The sequence below is a fragment of the Medicago truncatula genome, chromosome 1 (genome assembly GCF_003473485.1).
Source record: "Medicago truncatula cultivar Jemalong A17 chromosome 1, MtrunA17r5.0-ANR, whole genome shotgun sequence".
Taxonomy (NCBI): Eukaryota; Viridiplantae; Streptophyta; class Magnoliopsida; order Fabales; family Fabaceae; genus Medicago; species Medicago truncatula.
Window position 1 is genome coordinate 8,042,715 of NC_053042.1, and position 18,204 is coordinate 8,060,918.

At 35.3% G+C, this 18,204-nt stretch overlaps 1 protein-coding gene across 2 annotated transcripts; it reads left to right on the forward strand.

The window, feature by feature from the left end:
• The first annotated feature begins 12,178 nt into the window (after nt 1–12,178).
• LOC11414291 (uridine 5'-monophosphate synthase) lies at nt 12,179–17,743 on the forward strand. Of its 2 annotated transcripts, none has more exons than XM_039833344.1 (7): nt 12,179–12,199; nt 14,588–15,442; nt 15,856–15,939; nt 16,202–16,284; nt 16,381–16,468; nt 16,569–16,823; nt 17,446–17,743. In XM_039833344.1, the coding sequence occupies exons 2-7, from the start codon at nt 14,645–14,647 to the stop codon at nt 17,572–17,574; spliced, it is 1,437 nt and encodes a 478-aa protein (XP_039689278.1). In that variant the 5' UTR covers nt 12,179–12,199; nt 14,588–14,644; the 3' UTR covers nt 17,575–17,743. The 2 variants fall into 2 exon arrangements, with proteins under 2 accessions (XP_039689278.1, XP_003589475.1); XM_003589427.4 differs by lacking the exon at nt 12,179–12,199 and adding an exon at nt 13,324–14,031.
• The last annotated feature ends 461 nt before the right edge of the window (nt 17,744–18,204 follow it).

Below are 18,204 nucleotides of genomic sequence, written 5' to 3' on the forward strand. Positions count from 1 at the left end.
TCATATAACGTCATACTTATAATTCATATACAACATGACAACTTCATAATCAATGACATAAACAACGTAACAACATCATATTCATAGTTCATATACAACATAACAACATCATTAATTCGTATTAACATTCTCCACCAAGCACTTTATTAACAACTCATGAATAGAGGACAACTTAGCAACTATACGTAACATCATCATTTCATAATAATAATTATTCATCAAACATTCCATTAGCAATTCATGAATAAAAGACAACTTATCAACTTAACATAACCATCATCAAGTACATTTAACAACTCATAGATAACATCACATAATCATCATCACAACATTCATAATCATTATCACGTAACATCATAACAATCTCATATTCAACACCATAAACAGTCATCATAACATCGTAATCAATATCATAAACATCTTCTCATAATAATATAAACGACACGACATAATTATCACATCATAACAATATAAACAATTACATATATTTAACAATAATGTTCTTACTTCTTTAACTTTAGTAACACTTACTAATTCAACCAACAACGACGATAACTACAATTATCCAATATATGTATATATTTCTTAATCAACAATATCATCAATAATAGATATCTAACTCATCAATTAAATCTATCACCCTGTCATAATAATAATTCATCAATATATAAGTATATCATCATTAACAACATCAACCAAATGATAATTAAAACCATCAACAACGACTCATGCAACAACTCGACACCACCGCTAAGACTCATGCAAGACATGACAACTCCACTAAGACTCCTCAACAAATGCAACTATGCATGTGGTACCAAAATCAGGGCCGTGACCCACACCGCTGTCGAATGGTTAAAGCATTCTCATCAGGACATAAGTCCTCACCACTAACACCACTTTGAGCAACTAGTGCTCCACCACTTTGAACGACAAGGCGTTCCAGAGCCGAAGCTCTCCCACTGTTATGCTCATGCAACTGACCCACTTGAGTATATCTACATACAATCCCACCTAAGCATATATGTATATATGACTCACCACTCCAATTTACAACATTCATGTAAAACTTAATTAAATAAAAGCATACATCCAGCCAGCATCCATTCATCAATCACAACCAAATTAGAACATCCAGAGAAATACATCAACATACAAGCCATGCTTAATCAACAAGATAAATCAACCATCAACAACAGAAGTCAAACCAACAAAATTCTGGGCAGCTCGCCTCGCGAGCACATCTGCTCGCTATGGCGAGCTCCGGAAATCAGGTACTCGCCATGGCGAGTTCGAGGCGAACTCGAGGCGAACAGAAATATGGTGCTCTCGGGGAAAATGATATTTTTCTCACTAAATCAACCATTCTAAGTTCCCTAGTTATCTTTTTAACCTAAAACTTGCTCCAGTCATCCTTATAATCATCTAGGTACATAGTACTACCCAAATTACGGCTTATAACAACATTTTAAAAATCCAGATTTTCACAAGGATACTCGCCATGGCGAGTTGTCTCACTCGCGAGGCGAGCGATGAAGTTGCTCACTCGCTATGGCGAGCATAGTCTACTCGCGAGGCGAGCGATGAACTTCAGTACGGGCAGAATGCAGGTTTTTCCAAAAAAATCCCATTTTCCTTCAATTCACTCCCCAAATTAGTTTACAGATATGCAATGAAAGGTTTTATGCACTCAGAACCCATTTCTAACCCCAATTCAACGATTCCTACACTCAGAACCCATTAATCAACAAAACCTAACTTTAATCAAATATTAACCAACATTTCCCACAACATTAACCAACAGATGCATCTTAGTCAATAATAAACAGCAGCATGGCAGTACACAAACAATCTCAAGATATAACAACATCAAATGGTAATTAACATCTTAAAACATCATATATACATATAACCCTTCATCAATCATTGACAATATCGTATTCACAAATATATACATACATATATTAATTCATCAATCATAAACAATTCTTCACTGTGACCTACGTGCAGTAATTTGACCATAGCTCAAGTTCTATGAATCCTTTTGAAGTCAAACCAACGGCAATAGAAAGCTAACATCCATACCTACAACTTTCGTGCTTACACCTAAGACCAATTCTGTATCAATCAATACCAGTTTTCATTTCAAATTCTGACAAAGTTGTGCTGAAATTCATAAAAATTCACTAAGACTTCCTTGGAGTATTTTCATCATATCTCATAAACCAAAAATCATTTTCGAGTCAAACTAAAGCCATTGGAAAGCTAACAAAATTATCTACAACTTTCATGTTTACACCAAAGACCAATTCAAAACAGAAACATGTGAAAAAGACGGAAGAACGCGAAACTGGTGATGCTGTCTCTGTGCAGCTCGCGAGGCGAGTAAGTTTACTCGCTGTGGCGAGTTGCGACGAACAACCCTACGGGAACAGACCCGTTTTCAGCCAAAAACCCAATTTTTCATCCACCCAAACCCCAAATTTGATAGGAAACTTAACCTATGTTTATTCTACAATCTGAACATCGATTCTTAACACAATGGTCATGATTTCTACACTTTTCAATCCAAGAATCATACTCCAAAAACCTAACCCCCAATTCCCAATTTCAACTAGAACTATGCTAAATCAAAATCAGAATTATATAACCATTATCATTGAGAGATAGTCTCACCCTTACCTGAATTCAATTGCACAAACAAAGCTACAGCAAAATCGATCCCCTCTTGCTCTTGTTCTCCCCTTGGCTTGGTTTTCTCTCCCAAAACTTGTTTCACGTAAAACTGCTTCTAACCTTTTCTTTTCCTAACTCCCAAAATATAACTCCTCCTTTATTTCATTAAACTCCTCTTAATTCTATTAATTCCTAATTAACTCCCCAACCTCCAAAATAATATTAATTCTCACATTATTCTAACTAATATTAAAATAAACTATATAATAAAATAATACACACCACATAATCAACCAATATTATTTAAAATCACATAAATTATATAAATATATCCTAACTCAATAAAAATAATTAAATAATCAAATAATTCAAGGAGGGCGTTACATAACCTATGCCAATGGTGGTGTATCTCATCCAATAAAATAGGCTTCTCTTCAAGGAGTTTAGTAGCAATTTTGCATGCACATAGTAGCCCGTAATATGTCCTTTGAACACAACCACAAATTTCATTGTCCATGCACAATGTTTCCCTACAACGTGTCTCTTCCAAAGCAATGTTGTCCAAAGCATATCTAGATACATGACCACCTAAGCTGGAGTACAAAATGACATCTTTGAATCTATGTTCCAACACGGTAACGCTCTGACAAGGTTGTTTGTATCGCAGTGAACTGAAGCACCAACATGTCATGTATTTTCTCCCAACAAGTACCCAAATCACCCACACTATTGTCCAAATATTTCTTCACTAATGCATGAGCTGATTCGACCATGCTGGTGGTCCTGCAACCAAGATGCAACACATGGTTTGTCCATGCCCTCACTATTTTCTCCTTCACTTCATTCAAGGTGGTCATGGCATAATTTTGGAAAAGTGGGAAATCACTACATGAATCTTGGAACTCAACTAATGCATTTGCATATAACTCTTGAGTGGGCGATTCAACCATAGCTTTCCATGCCCTTATTATCTTCTTCACAACATCGCTAGGTTTCACCTCTTTCCTATCCTTTCTTCCCAAAGGATATTTACAATCTAAGACGCACCTTTGTTTAACATTTGCTTGCACATGAAAGTAACAACTCATTGCATAACTTTCGGGGAAAACATTTGCAACCGCTTTCATCAAAGGCATATCCCTGTCAGTCACAATCACCTTAGGCATATTCATATTTGACGTAAGAAGTTTACGCAACATTTTTAAAACCCAAACAAAGTTTTCCTCTTTCTCATGTGTCACAAATCCAAACACAACCGAATATGTCAAATCGGTCGAAGTGACCCCAACTACCTCAAACATTGGCATCTTGTACATGTTGGTTTTGTAGGTGGAGTCCATAACCAAAACCGTTGGAAAATTGTTAAACAACTTAACGGATGTTGGATGAGCCCAAAAGATATCTTCGATTGTAGTACTTTCACTTTGTGTTCTTGAGTAATAAGTATAGTTGTGCTCCTCCAACTTCGAGATTAGATATTGCAACGGCTTCTTGTCACCTTTATTTGCCTTCCATATTTGTTGACGTTCATTGTACACTTGCTTCACATTTGTCATGCAATGTGGTCTTTTGTTCTTCAAATGTATCAAAATATTTCTTGGAAGCATCTTGCTCTTGGTCAAGTCACGTACAATCTTCTTGTCATCCTCCTTTAATCTACCGGCAAGAATGTGTCCTTCTAAAGCCGACTGCATTGCATGGTTGTGAACTCCATTAAGAATGTTCAATCCCCATTCCTTTGTTTGCTTACTTTGATATCCACTAATCATGAACAAACACCCACATTTTCTTGAGCCCGTTCTCGCATGCTTCGGTTTTTTTTCGGCACTTTGTGAGCTACACTCTTTTCACACACTAGGAGGAACATTAGATTGATCAAGCTTGAACTTTGTGTAACAATTGTAAATTCCGCCTTATTTGCTTGACGACGTGCCCACTCAAGCAATTATTCTCTATCTTTCGACTTAACGTCGTCTGAAAAAAAAATCTAGCCGTGTCAAATTCGTGGGCTTGAAGTGGGAGGACACCGGAGTCAACATATATTGAAGCTCCATTAATGTTTGGTTTCGCTTCAACCTTAGGCGGTTTGACATCTCCAGAAAATTCGACAAAATTTGGTTTTGTCTCTCCCAGAACATCTTCCGCATTCTCTACCATTACTATAATTAAACAACACAAAAATATGAATTAACAACTAACTAATGCATAAACATCAATGCCATAATAAATTAAAACAAAAAACAAAAGAATTTTTTTTTTGGAAAAAATGGTTGTAGCTTCCATTTTTTCGTTGTGAAAATTTTTCACAAGTATTCCTCAGTACCTTACTACCGAAGTTTCCCATGACAGAGTTATACGTAAACTGACGTAAAAATCGATAACAAAGCCAAAAAAATGAACGGATTAAAATGCTCAATACCTGTTTTTTTACGTCAAAAGTGTGTTGATACCTTGATGCTTGAATGATTTTGGAGCAAGATTTGATGATTTTTTTTTTTTTTTTGGATTTGGGGTTTGGATGGAAGTGGTATGGAAGTTGATGATGAAATAGTGTGTAGGGGGAGCAGGTGGTTGTTTCATCTTATGAAACATAATTCTCGGCGGTTAACTACCGAGGTTTTCCTCGGCAGTTAATTGCAGCCGATTTTTTAATTTCTCGGCAGTTGAGGGAAAAATTGTATTTTACTTGTGTTCCTCAACCTTATGAAATGTGTCAACAACAATTTTCATAAGAAAATAACGTTTGAATATTATTCTAATTCTCGCAGCTAAATTGTGACCGACGCGACGCGCAAATGTTGTTATATTTTTTAGGCTTAAATGCAATTTTGGTCCCTCTATTTATATATTTTTAACTTTTGATCTCCTTTTTTCAAAACCACTTTTTAGGTCCCTCCATTTAGAAAATCAACAAAAATATTTGGTCCCCTCCTCGTTTGATAAGTTGGGAAAAATAATTTCCATGTCATTATTGTTGTAATTAGTATTATTGTTTATTTTATTTATAATCAAAATTTTAAAAACTAATTAATTTTTTTTATCATTTAATATCATCGTCAATATCATATTCTTCACCATGGTTTCCAATGACAACAATAACCATCGTTTATGTTCTTAATGCCGCATCTATTCACCATCTTTTTTTTTTTTTTTTTTGGTACATCTATTCACCATCTTTAATAACTAACAAAAAAGAATTAGAGTGTATAACAAGTGAACTAAAAAAAATTATTATCTAAGATTTAAGTGGATGAAAAGGTAAAAAAAGGAATGAAAAAATAGCGAGCCTAGAAGAAATGTTAAACAAAACATGCAAGCGAATGAAAAAACTAAAGAGAAGAGAATTAGTGTTACACCGTAGTAGTTTTTTTTTAATTTCTCGTGAATTGTTGGGGAAATGCTTTGTTTCATTTTATTTTCAGTCTCTTTTCAATTTAGTGTTTGTGTATGTCGTCATCCCTAGTTAGTTGAAATTGGATTAAATTCAAACAATACTTTCATTGTTGTGATCTATGATGGAAATTCATTACTTTTTCTCAGTTTGTGAATATGTTTATCTATTAAGAACCTGGTAGTATGAAGGCATGTTTTTCTGATGTTCACTTGTTTTATTTAAAGTTTTAACCTTTGGATATTTCAATGTGAAAGATCTTTGTGAATTATCTATTAATTGAATACATATTTTATGCATTCTTTGAAAGTGATACTAAATGATGATTAAGGTTTTTATTATTTTTTTTATCACAAAATTTGAAAAACAAAATATTTTTATTTCTCTGACGTGTTAGAAATTTCTTTTTTCTTTTATTACATTCAACCTGTGAAAGACCAACATAAACATACACATAATAGTCTCACATGACACCAAGAGACCCGAGCTCATTTCCGTGTTCCTTAAGTTTCATGTTTCTTTTATTACCGTTCAAGTTGTGTTAGAAGTTATCTGTTTCTTTCACTCATCTATTGTTTATTGTTGAAGCAGCAAATGGATGAGAATTTGCAGAAATCAAAGCTCGGTATGTTATGTACATGCGTTATTTTGGTGATATCAATGCAATGTTGAAAGATGAACTAGATGCTCATCAGTTGAAGGAGGTATGACTGCGCCATGGCTACGCAACTCAGCCCTATTGACATGTTTTTGGGAGAAGGTCGGCCATGTGTGCGTTTGTTGATTTTTCGCGGGTATCACGTTGGATCCGTCGGACCATCTTTTATACCCCTTTATTCATAGTGGGACTGTCTTTGGTTCTAAGGTCAGTTAAAGAGAAATATAAAGATGTATTAATTAACATGACAAATTAAAATGTTTTGATTAGTAACGTGCAAAATTGTTTTGAACTGTCAATCCACCAATATTAAATTCAATAAAAATTTATAAATTAAAAAAAATATTATTTATTTACATAAACTAATTTTCATAAGGTAAACACCAGCCAGCCATCCAAACAGGGCTTTATGTCTATTTACCTTTTTCTCTTTAAACCTCAGCCGTTGTGAAAAGAATAGGTTAAAGTGCACTTTTCTCCCGTAACTTTCAACAACTTGCAATTTTGGCCCCCTATGTATCAAAACCACAATTTTGCCCCCCTAAGATTTATCCCCATTGCAAATTTCATCCTTTTGGTCAATTTTGACCCGGTCAACGATGATTTGGCACACGCTGTCAGGCCACAATGGTATATATTGGTTTTTTATTTATTTTTACGCCACGCCAGAAATTACCAGAATTAAAAAAAAAAAAAAAAAAAGAAAATATAAAAGGCTTTGCCACGTGAGAGCTTCTCATTGTTTCTAATTCTAGGATTAAGTTTGGGATAGCGATTTTGACCCCTAAAATCGATCTATCTTTCTCAATCCAAAATTCTACCAAATCCAACTCTTAATCAGGAGTAAATTCTAACCAAATTTGATTGTTCATACCAAAAACGAAATCCAGAATCTAGGTTTTAACTATTCGTTGGAAATGAAGTGGGTCGAAAATCATAAGTCGAAGAAGACGAGTAAGAGTTCGGTGAAGACGAGTTCGAAGAAGGCAAATGCAGCGACGGCTAAGAAGAGCACATCAAAAAGAACTGTAGGAAACCTGCCAGATATATTGAATAGTGACCTTTTGTTTCTTTTGGTTTGTTTTATAGCTAGAAAGCACATGCATACTGTTTATTTGTGAATAAAATAGGGTTGGTGGGTGTATTGAATAGTGTGTTAAATTGAAAACCTAAACCCTAAAATGGAAAATGACAATTGTATATTCCTTTGTATGTGTAAAAACGTATGACCAAATGTATGTATTTGTGTGTTTTCTGAATAGCCAGTATATATATAGTATTAGTAAACCGTATGTATACTGTATAGATATACATTATGTATACAGTTACATACAGTATTACAATATAGTATAAAAATATAGTATAATATTATAACTTGAATGAAATAATAATATAACATTTATTCATTCTTTTTTAGGGCTGTTGAGAACCACTATTTCAAGATAAGGTTTCACTACAATGGCTACTTCATTTGTGACCCTATGGTAGCTTATAAGAAGGGTGACATACATGAATTTTGGGGGTGAGTGGAACACTGATGAGGTGAACTTAAGAGATTTAGACAAGCCGATTAGAGAGATTGGGGTGGTAGGGGAGTACAAGTTATGGTACATATGTCCAGGTTTTGATATAGTTGATGGTCTAAGGTTGTTGAAAGCTGATAGGGATGTGGTTAGGTTCATAAATGAACATAAGGAAGCAGTAGGAGCTGAGTTTTATGTTGAAGCCAAAGATGTGGATGTTACTGACAGCAGGTATGATAGTGATGTTGAAGAGGTTGTTATAGTTGGCAAAGGGAAGCAACCATCTGAAATTGATGAAGACTCAGGTGAGTCTGATCCTGATTACAATGGTAGTGAGGAGGGAGAGGTTCCTGAGTATGAATTAGAAGATGAGGATGGAAGTGTAGATGGGGTTTCTGTTGATGATAGTGATTTTAATGAAGAGTGGGATTGGACCACTGTTTTGCCTAACCAGACTGTGAACCCAACCCTTGGTGGTCATTCAGTTAACAATAATCAATCTTTAGTTGGTGTTGAAGAATCTAGGAACCCTGAAGTGACTGGTTTAGAAGACTTTGAAGATGAGGACGAAGACTCGGATATACTAGAAAGTCTTGATGCATCTGAGGTAGAAGAGGGATCAAGAAGGAGGAAACTGAATAGGTTTAAGTTGGGTACTAATGATGAACCTGTAGTCTTTGAGGAGGGTCAGATCTTTGCCACTGGTCTTTTAGTTAAAGCTGTTGTGAGGGAGTATGGTTTGCAGAACAAGAAGAATGTGTACCTAGAGAAGAATGAGAAGAAAAGAATTGTGGTCAAGTGCTCTTCAGGTTGTCCATATCATATTAGATTTAGTAGGGTTCCTCCTCAGACTCATTATGTTCTTTCTAGCTTGAAGTCCACTCACAATTGCTTTCCAATTGGTAAAATTAGAGTGTTAAATGGGAAGTTGTTGGCAAAAAAACTGGTTCCAATACTTAAGCATACACCTACTATGACCCTTAAGGCTCTGAAAGATCATTGTAAGCTTAGGTGGAATGTGATGTTGTGCTCTTTCCAGGTCCATAGGGCAAAATTAAGTGATTTAGAAATGATTCATGTTGCTAGTGAAAAACAGTATGCTCATCTAAGAAACTATAGTGAAGAGTTGCTAAAAAGCAATCCTGGGAGTACTGTTAAGATTCAAACCAGGCCTGGTGTTGGGGTTTTTTTTCCCCAGAGAATGTATGTTTGTTTCAATGCTTGCAAGAGGGCCTTTGTGAGTAACTGTAGGCCATTGATAGGATTGGATGGATGTTTTTTGAAAGGGAGGTATGGTGGACATTTGTTATCAGTTGTTGGTAAAGATGATAACAATCAAATGATCCCCATAGCTTTTGCTGTTGTGGAAGAAACTAAAGAAAGTTGGGATTGGTTTATGGATCTGCTTCTATCATATTTGAATGAAATTGGATTCAAAAGGTGGTCTTTCATATCAGACCAACAAAAGGTAATATTTAATTCATGTAATTTATTTAATTCATTTAATTTTAATTTTGATTTACATAAATTAATTTTAATTTGTGTATGTTTTTTTAAGGGTTTGGCGAATACCATAGCTGCTATTGGTGAGAATGTTGAGCACAGACTCTGTGTCAGACATTTGTATGGAAACTGGAGGAAAAGGCATGCTGGAGAGAAGTTGAAAAAAGCTTTGTGGAGAGCAACAAGGGCCAACACAATGCCTGAGTTTAACAAGCTATGGAAAGTCTGAAATTGTTAAGTGTCCCAACTTGGGAGGAAATGAGACAGTATGCACCAGGTATGTGGTCTAGGGCAGGATATAGCACTCATACAAACTGTGATACATATGATAATCTGATTCTTCCTTCAAATGGCCCAAAATTATGGCTAGAAGTGAATGCTGAACCAATACTCCCACCTAAGGCTAGAAGGAATGAGAATGATGAACCCAAATCAACTAGCAAGAAGGGCAAGAGAAATCAGAAAACTGTGAGGTGTACAAGGTGCGAAGAGTTTGGACATAATCAAAAGACATGTGGGGGAAAGACAGGTGCTGATAGAAGGATTCCACCTGGAGGGAACAAGGTATTATTGTTACTTATTAATTTGTATTATAGTTTAGGCTAAAAAAATTACCAATACTTACATGGGTAACAATTTAGGACCAAACTGCTATGCAACACCCTGAAGCACAAACTGGCACAACTAGTACTCCACAAACTGGCACAAATGCACAAACTGGCACAAAGCTGGCACGACCAATGTGCATTCAACTGTCACAACAATTGGTGCTGCAAAGGGAAGCAAAGCAATCTAGAAAAGGACAAAAACTGCTGCTGGAAAGAAAGCCACTGAACCTGCTACAACTTCTGCCCCTGTAGTTGCAACCAATGTTGTTAATGCTACTACAAGAAACCCATTTGGATCATGCAGAGGTGCCAATATTGTTGTTGGTGAGGTTTCACTATTTGTGCCTACAAAGTCTAGAACCACAGGAGTTAAAAGGACAATTGATGAGGTTGGAAACATTGGGACACAACAGTCAGTGAACAAGACTTAAGCTATGAAGCTATGAAGGATCATGATGAGACTGATGTTACTCTTAATTATATTTTGGTGTTGTGATGTAATGTCAAGTACTCCTAATTATATTTTGCTTATGTTTTAGGTTAAGTACTATGCCTATAAAGTACTCTTAATTATCTTTTGGTGATGTACTCTAAATTTAAGTACTCTGAAGTACTATTAATTATCTTTTGGTGATGTCAAGTACCCTGTTATGTCAAGTAATCTAATTATCAAGTTTTTTGCTATGTTAATGTGATGATCTGTTTTGTGGTTACATTATGCTAAGTACTCTTTCAATTGGTATGTACATTAGTTTTGATTGACGGCAGTATTTCAAAACATTACATAACTTTAATAGGTCATTACATTATAGCAACATTGAACATATGTTTACATCATTCCAACATTGAACTTTAATAGGACAATAGTCATTCAGACTTAGATCTTAAGTTTTCATTTCATTTCTTATATCATAACAACAACTTACATCATTCAAACTAAGAACTTTAATAAGTTCCGATTACATAATAGCAATGTAACATCAATACATAACTTATCCAAGCTTAATGAAAATCACCAACACAGTAACAAACAACAACATTCCTAAAATTACAATAGTCAACACAAGCCTTTTTTCCTTATTCGTCAATGCATCATTCTTCTTCAACATGCCTCTAATTATTTTCTTCTGCCTTTGAGGAACTTCTGGATCGAACCAACGAAAAAACTACACTTTCTTCTCTGCAAATAATTCCCACATCCATGGAACCTCCTTCCTGGGTTTTGGTCAGTCCAAGCTGTTACTAGAGGGGACTCAACGCCACAGTAACATACCAACTTCGTTTTGTCCAGACATGATGACCCACTCACGGTTGAAGTTGATGAATATGGTTCACCCATTTTTTTCCTGCAAATCGAAAGAAGAAGAAAGGGTGATGAACTGAAATTCCAAGAACAACAAAGGAACGAAAGGAAGGAACAAGAAAGAAAGAATCGAAAGAAGAAAGGAAGAAGAACGATGGAGGAAAAATGGAGATTGGGGAAAAAATTGGGGCTTTTAAAACTCTAGGATATTACCGTTGAACTCTCTCACGTGCTAAAACTATATATTTTTTTAAATTATGCTAATTTCTGGCGTGGCGTAAAAATAAATAAAAAAACCAATATATACCGATGTGGCCTGACAGCGTGTGCCAAATCATCGTTGATCAGGTCAAAATTGACCAAAAGGATGAAATTTGCGGGGCCAAAATTGTAAATTTTTGAAAGTTAGGGGGAAAAATGCACTTTGGCCAAAAGATGATTTTTAAAAGTTTTTGAAAGCTAGTGAACGAACACTCGACCTCAGTTACTCACTACCCTCTCTCTGCTCCGCCGCAACTCCGTTTTGCTTCAACCAAGGTATCTCTCTTACTTTTTCTGTTATCTCTCTGTTTTGATTCTACGATCTCTCCATTTGAAACTTTTCACTCAAAACTGAAGAAGAAGATGCAAGCTGTTACTTTTTCACTATTTTACTTATACTGTTCTGATTTATAGTATTGATTTTAGTTTACACAACTGTATTAACTGCTCACTTTTCTTACAAACTTAGGTTTGTGCGTTTTTTTTTTTTTTTTTTTTTTTTTTTTTTTTATGTTTAAGCCGATTATATGCACTTTGAGTTTTAAGTTTAGTGTATGAATTTAATTGGTATGCGGTATAAATTTATTTTTGCACGTGTATCAAATCTATGAAGCACATAAACTCCTTGGACTAGACATGTCATGGTGTTGAATACGTATTGTGTCCGACACCAACACTTATGATTACATTGAATTATGTCACTTTCTTAAATTATTATCAGTGTCGACGTGTTCTTGTTCGTGTCTGAGTCTATGCTTCATAGGATCAGATGCATGTGTGGAAAAGTTTTAAAGTGTTAGTGCATACCAATTAATCTTAGAATATTTAAAACTTGTTTTGGTTTGCAATGTTTAAGCCATGCTTTTGCTTTCTCTCTATCTGTTGCCATACATTTTTGTGTGATTTTTCTAATGACAGATTATTTGAATAGATTTGACTGTGTTCCTATTAGGTGTCTTTGGGCCCTGTAGTTTTAAATTATAAAAAAAAATGATTTTGATTTTCAATAATTATGGATGGAGATATCTTACCCTTAATCAATTTTTGAGTGAAATGTCTCCATTCATAGTTATTGAATTGAGTGGGTAGCGGTAAGATAAGCACACAACATCTGAAAGAGATTTTGTATTTCTCTTTCTTCTATTAAAAGTGATTTTATTCAAAAGCTAAACAAAATAAATATTTCGTTTGCAACATAAAAATTGGTTTTTTTAACATGGTTTTTGAAAATAACTTGCACACAAACATAACTAAAACATCAAAAATGAATTTTTTGTTATCTTAAACAAACGGGCCCTAAGCACACGGCACAAAAAGGGCCGAAGAACAAACTTTTTTCTCAAGTGCAGATCTGACATATTTTTGTTTTTGGTAGATGTAATTAAGGTTCATTTGTAGAAAATATTGTTTGAGATAATTATGGTAAAAATGATTGTACAATAGATAATTGATTTCTTCACAAAGAATGTTTGCTGCAATTGTTTGAGCTATTCACATTTGTACCAACTTGAACTAATTGCACTTCACTTTTATATCGCCTATTGTTTGTGCAAATTGCTTCCTTTGTCTCGAGTTTCATCGCTGTGAGTATATTTGGAAGGTAGATTTCATTTTTTTAGACTTTTTTGAAATTTTAGTCCAAGAACAAATTTGGAGTTCCTGTTTATAAGATGTGAAAGAACAGATTTTTTTGGGTGAAATGGCAAAGTGGTATGGAGAATGTTGCTTAGAATGTTTGATAATGTTTTGCTTGATTGAAATATGGTTTAGTATATTTACTTTTTGTTATTATACTTTATGAACCCACACTCTACGGAACCAAGTTCTTATAGAGTATGCAATGAGGAAGTTTGAGGAATAATATTACAAAGGATAATATTCCAATATTGCCCCAAAATTACCTACGTTTACCAGTCGCACAACACAACACAACACAGACGGAGGCAGATATCGTTCAAAACCCCAAATAAACCCTTTCTTCTTCACCGCCGCATTCTCTCTCTCTCTCTCTGCACCGTCGTCTTCCATCAGAATTCAGAAAGAGATTGAACCTGAAAGAAACTCACGACAACGATGCTCCTCCAAATAACAAGCCTTCCACCGAATAGGTATATATATTCCACACTACTTAACATTTTCAACTCAGCTTTCAGAGTTAGGAGTTATCACTGTTTCTGTTAAATTTGATTTTTCATTTTTAATATCATGGGAAAAGTATTCAGTATGCTTTGAAAGTCTTCAATTAAGCTACGGGAATATAATATAGCTTAAATTTGGTCAAAACTTTATATCATGACTCCTGAGCTGTATGAACTAATATCTATCTAGTGATAAATTTAGAAGTTGTATTGTAGTGACTGCATACTTTTCCGACTGCAGTGGATCCATATCCGATTTTAAATTGCAATTTTGTCGGGGTAACTCAAGTTGCAGAAAATCTATATGGTTTCTGCTTGCTGGTTGTAATTTGAAATCATGTTGTAGGAATTATCTTAATCTATGATATCATCTATGATGTGGGAGTGCTATAATGAAATCTTTGTTATCATATCTCTTTAAGTGCTTAAAATTTTAAGTCAAATACTTGAATATCCTTTGCATATTTACATTCTTACTTCTTTAGATTTTTCAATTGATGAGTATAATGCGCACTGAATAACACAGGTTATTTCTACAACAATCCCTGTAACACACTCAAAAGGGAATATTATTTGTGAGGAAATGGCGTCATCATCATTGGTGGAATCTCTTGTTCTTCAACTCCATGAGATATCAGCTGTGAAATTCGGCAACTTCAAGCTCAAATCTGGCATCACCTCACCGATCTACATTGACCTCCGTCTCATCATATCTTATCCTTCTCTCCTACAGCAAATCTCTCAGACCCTAATTTCATCAGTCTCTTCCACCTCATTTGATCTGGTATGTGGTGTCCCTTACACTGCCTTACCCATTGCCACCTGCGTCTCTCTTGCTCAGAACATCCCCATGGTCATGCGTCGTAAGGAAGTCAAAGACTATGGCACTGCTAAAGCCATTGAAGGTGATTTCAAGCCTGGCCAAAGTTGCTTAATCATCGAGGATTTGGTTACCAGTGGAACATCAGTTTTGGAAACAGCGGCACCACTACGTTCTGTGGGGTTGAAGATCAGTGATGCGGTTGTCCTGATTGATAGAGAGCAAGGTGGGCGGGAAAATTTGGAGGAGAATGGCATCAAGCTGCATGCAATTATTAAATTGACTGAAATGGTGAAAATTTTGAGGGTTCATGGAAGACTTGATGACGAGATGGTAGGGGTTGTTACAAAATTCTTAGATGAGAATAGGAAGGTTGCAGCTCTGGCAAAGGTTGAGAAGCCAATAACCAAGGTCAAGTCTTTATCATTTGGGGAAAGGGCGAATCTGTCCAAGAATCCAACAGGAAAGAAGTTGTTTGAGATAATGGCTCAGAAGGAGAGTAATTTGTGTTTGGCTGCAGATGTTGGAACTGCAGCTGAATTGCTTGAAATTGCCGAGAAGGTGAGATATTGTTATTCTTTTGTGAAGCCTCTCATGTAAAAGAGGAATTCACTTTTATCTATTCTTAATTAGTCCACAGAAGTTGTTTTCCCTCTTCTGTACTTGAAAGAGTCCTGAGTCCTGTATTCTCTGGCTTATCATCGTCAACTAGATTGTAAGTGGAAGTTTGGCCCAGTGTTGTTAAAGAGAAGCTATAGCGCTATTGCATTGCGAAATTTGAACAAACCACTATTGTTCCGTGATACGCCATTTAGTACATAATATTGTGAAATAGCAGCTAGAGTGGCGCTATAGCAGTGTTGCTTAGTGGAATTATAACAAACCGCTATTTACCGTGATCTGCAATTGACAACACTGGTTTGGCCATACCTATTATTTGTCTTTTAACTAATTTGTCTCATTTTTTCTGGCAGGTTGGACCTGAGATATGCTTGCTTAAGACTCATGTGGATATTTTGCCAGATTTTACTCCTGTTTTTGGCTCTAAGCTTCTCTCGGTATATTCCTAAGAGAAACCAATTTTGTTCTTTTTTTTTGCCTTTCAATATTACAGTGGATACTTTTCCATCCTAATATTATTGACAATTAGTCTACTAAAAGATTTCCTAGCATTTATTGAAACAGAATTAATGATCTCGTGTCTTAATCTGTGGTAAGAGTTATATATGTTTGTGACCATTACATGTTTGTGTGAAGTTCTAAGGAATCTTCTACATTTCTGGTTTAGTGGTGTCTAATGTATGCTTTATCCTATTGAAGATTGCAGAGAAACATAACTTCTTAATCTTTGAGGATCGTAAATTTGCTGACATTGGTAACACAGTAACCATGCAATATGCAGGGTATAGTTTGCTCAACTATCTTGTATTCCCTTTCTTTCTAGATTCCTCATCTGTATCTAAAGCCAATATGACATTGTTCTATTTTAATATCTACAGAGGGATCTTTCACATATTGGATTGGGCTCACATAGTAAATGCTCACATAATCTCTGGTCCTGGAATTGTGGATGGACTAAAATTGAAGGTCTGTATAGATAGTCATTATCATTATAATACTTATTATATTATTTTTTAATAGCAAGAATCTGATTGACAGTGCAACATGTTTCTTGAACCATACTCAGGGTTTGCCTCGTGGCAGGGGACTATTGCTGCTTGCTGAAATGAGTTCAGCCGGTAACCTTGCCAAGGGAGATTATACTGCTGCTGCATTGAAAATTGCTGAGGAACATTCCGACTTTGTAATTGGCTTCATATCCGTCAATCCAGCATCATGGCCAGGGGCACCCGTAAATCCTTCTTTCATTCAGGCAACTCCTGGAGTTCAAATGGTTACCGGTGGTGATGGTTTAGGGCAGCAATATAACACTCCATATTCTGTAAGTTTTTCCATGTTGCCATGAATCTTTTACTCATGTGCTTGGGATAAGTGTGATCAAAGTAATATGGTATTGTTATTATACTGAAAGTAACTCATTTGGATGAAAAGGGGTAAGAGACAGGGCCACTGTACCATCTTAAGATCAGACAGAGGCTGAGGTAGGCCTCTGCATCGACATTGAAATGAAATAGAATTAAAAAAAGTGTTGTTGAGATATTCTGTCCTTCACGGGCTAATACATAAATATCACCATTCGGATAGGAAAGAAAAGAATCAAAATAAATTCTTCGTTTGCTGGCTTACCATGTGAAGCCAATTTGTTTCTCAAGCCTTTTTAAGTATCAAGACTATTTTTTCTTTGTTCTGATTATATTTCTGCAGTTTAGAACATCTGTTTGTGTTTAAACAATTCTATCACGTGCTTTAGCTTTTTGATTTTATGTCTTATATTTCTCTTAAAACTTGGTTGTGTTGTAGAGATGGTAGTTTTCCCACCCGACCCCTTAATTTGTGTTGAAATTACATTTCAGCTGCTACTTTTTCCATAATTTTTCTACTCTTTTCAACTGTTTTCTCCCATATTTTTGTTTCTTTTATTCAAGCAAAGTGTTATTTTCCAGGTCGTTCATGATAGGGGAAGCGACATTATCATTGTTGGACGTGGCATCATCAAGGCAGCAAATCCTGCCGAAGCAGCTCATGAATACCGTCTACAAGGATGGAATGCATATTTGGCCAAATCTGCTTGAGGTTTTCATTTGAAGAATAAAAAGACGAGTCAAATCATGTTTTTGTCGGACATTTAATCTAATTTCACTGTAACCCAGAGGAAGGCCTTTGGTACAGTATAACGTTGAAAGACTTTTTCCAGTTAGTAACTTATATTGAAGTGGCTTTTTGATGTTCTTGGTTATTTCACTTTAGTTAGTGAATTTTTTTTGTTCCATCCTAAAGTTGATGAAACATGCAAGCATTGTTTGAGGAGCAACTTTCCCCACCTGAATTTTTTATTTTTTTTTATAAAAAATAACACCACTTGATTTCAGAAGTATAATTTCGTACGATATATTTTTCTTAGAAATGCACTTCTGAATAGTACAAAAGTTACGTTTTGTTTGAATGTGTACTTCTAAAGTGGTGTTTGGGGGTGTAGAGAGTTCTTTTCTTTCTTTGGAATCCAAACATGTTAGATAATCTTCTGTTTCTAAAGGCACTGCTAAGTGCTAACTATCATAAAGTTGTTTGCCAAAAGAGAACCATCATATAAGCTATTCAAATTTCAAAATGATAGGACAAACAAAACTATGAATGTGATGAACTTTAGGAATCCCATGTTTGGGTTTTTCTTAAAACTGTTTCATTTTTTGCTTTTACTTTAT

Coding starts and splice junctions, on each gene's coding strand:
- LOC11414291 (XM_039833344.1), top strand. CDS start 14,645: ATGGCGTCATCATCATTGGTGGAATCTCTTGTTCTTCAACTCCATGAG. Junction 15,443..15,855: donor TGCTTGAAATTGCCGAGAAG/GTGAGATATTGT, acceptor TTTTTCTGGCAG/GTTGGACCTGAGATATGCTT. Junction 15,940..16,201: donor TTGGCTCTAAGCTTCTCTCG/GTATATTCCTAA, acceptor ATCCTATTGAAG/ATTGCAGAGAAACATAACTT.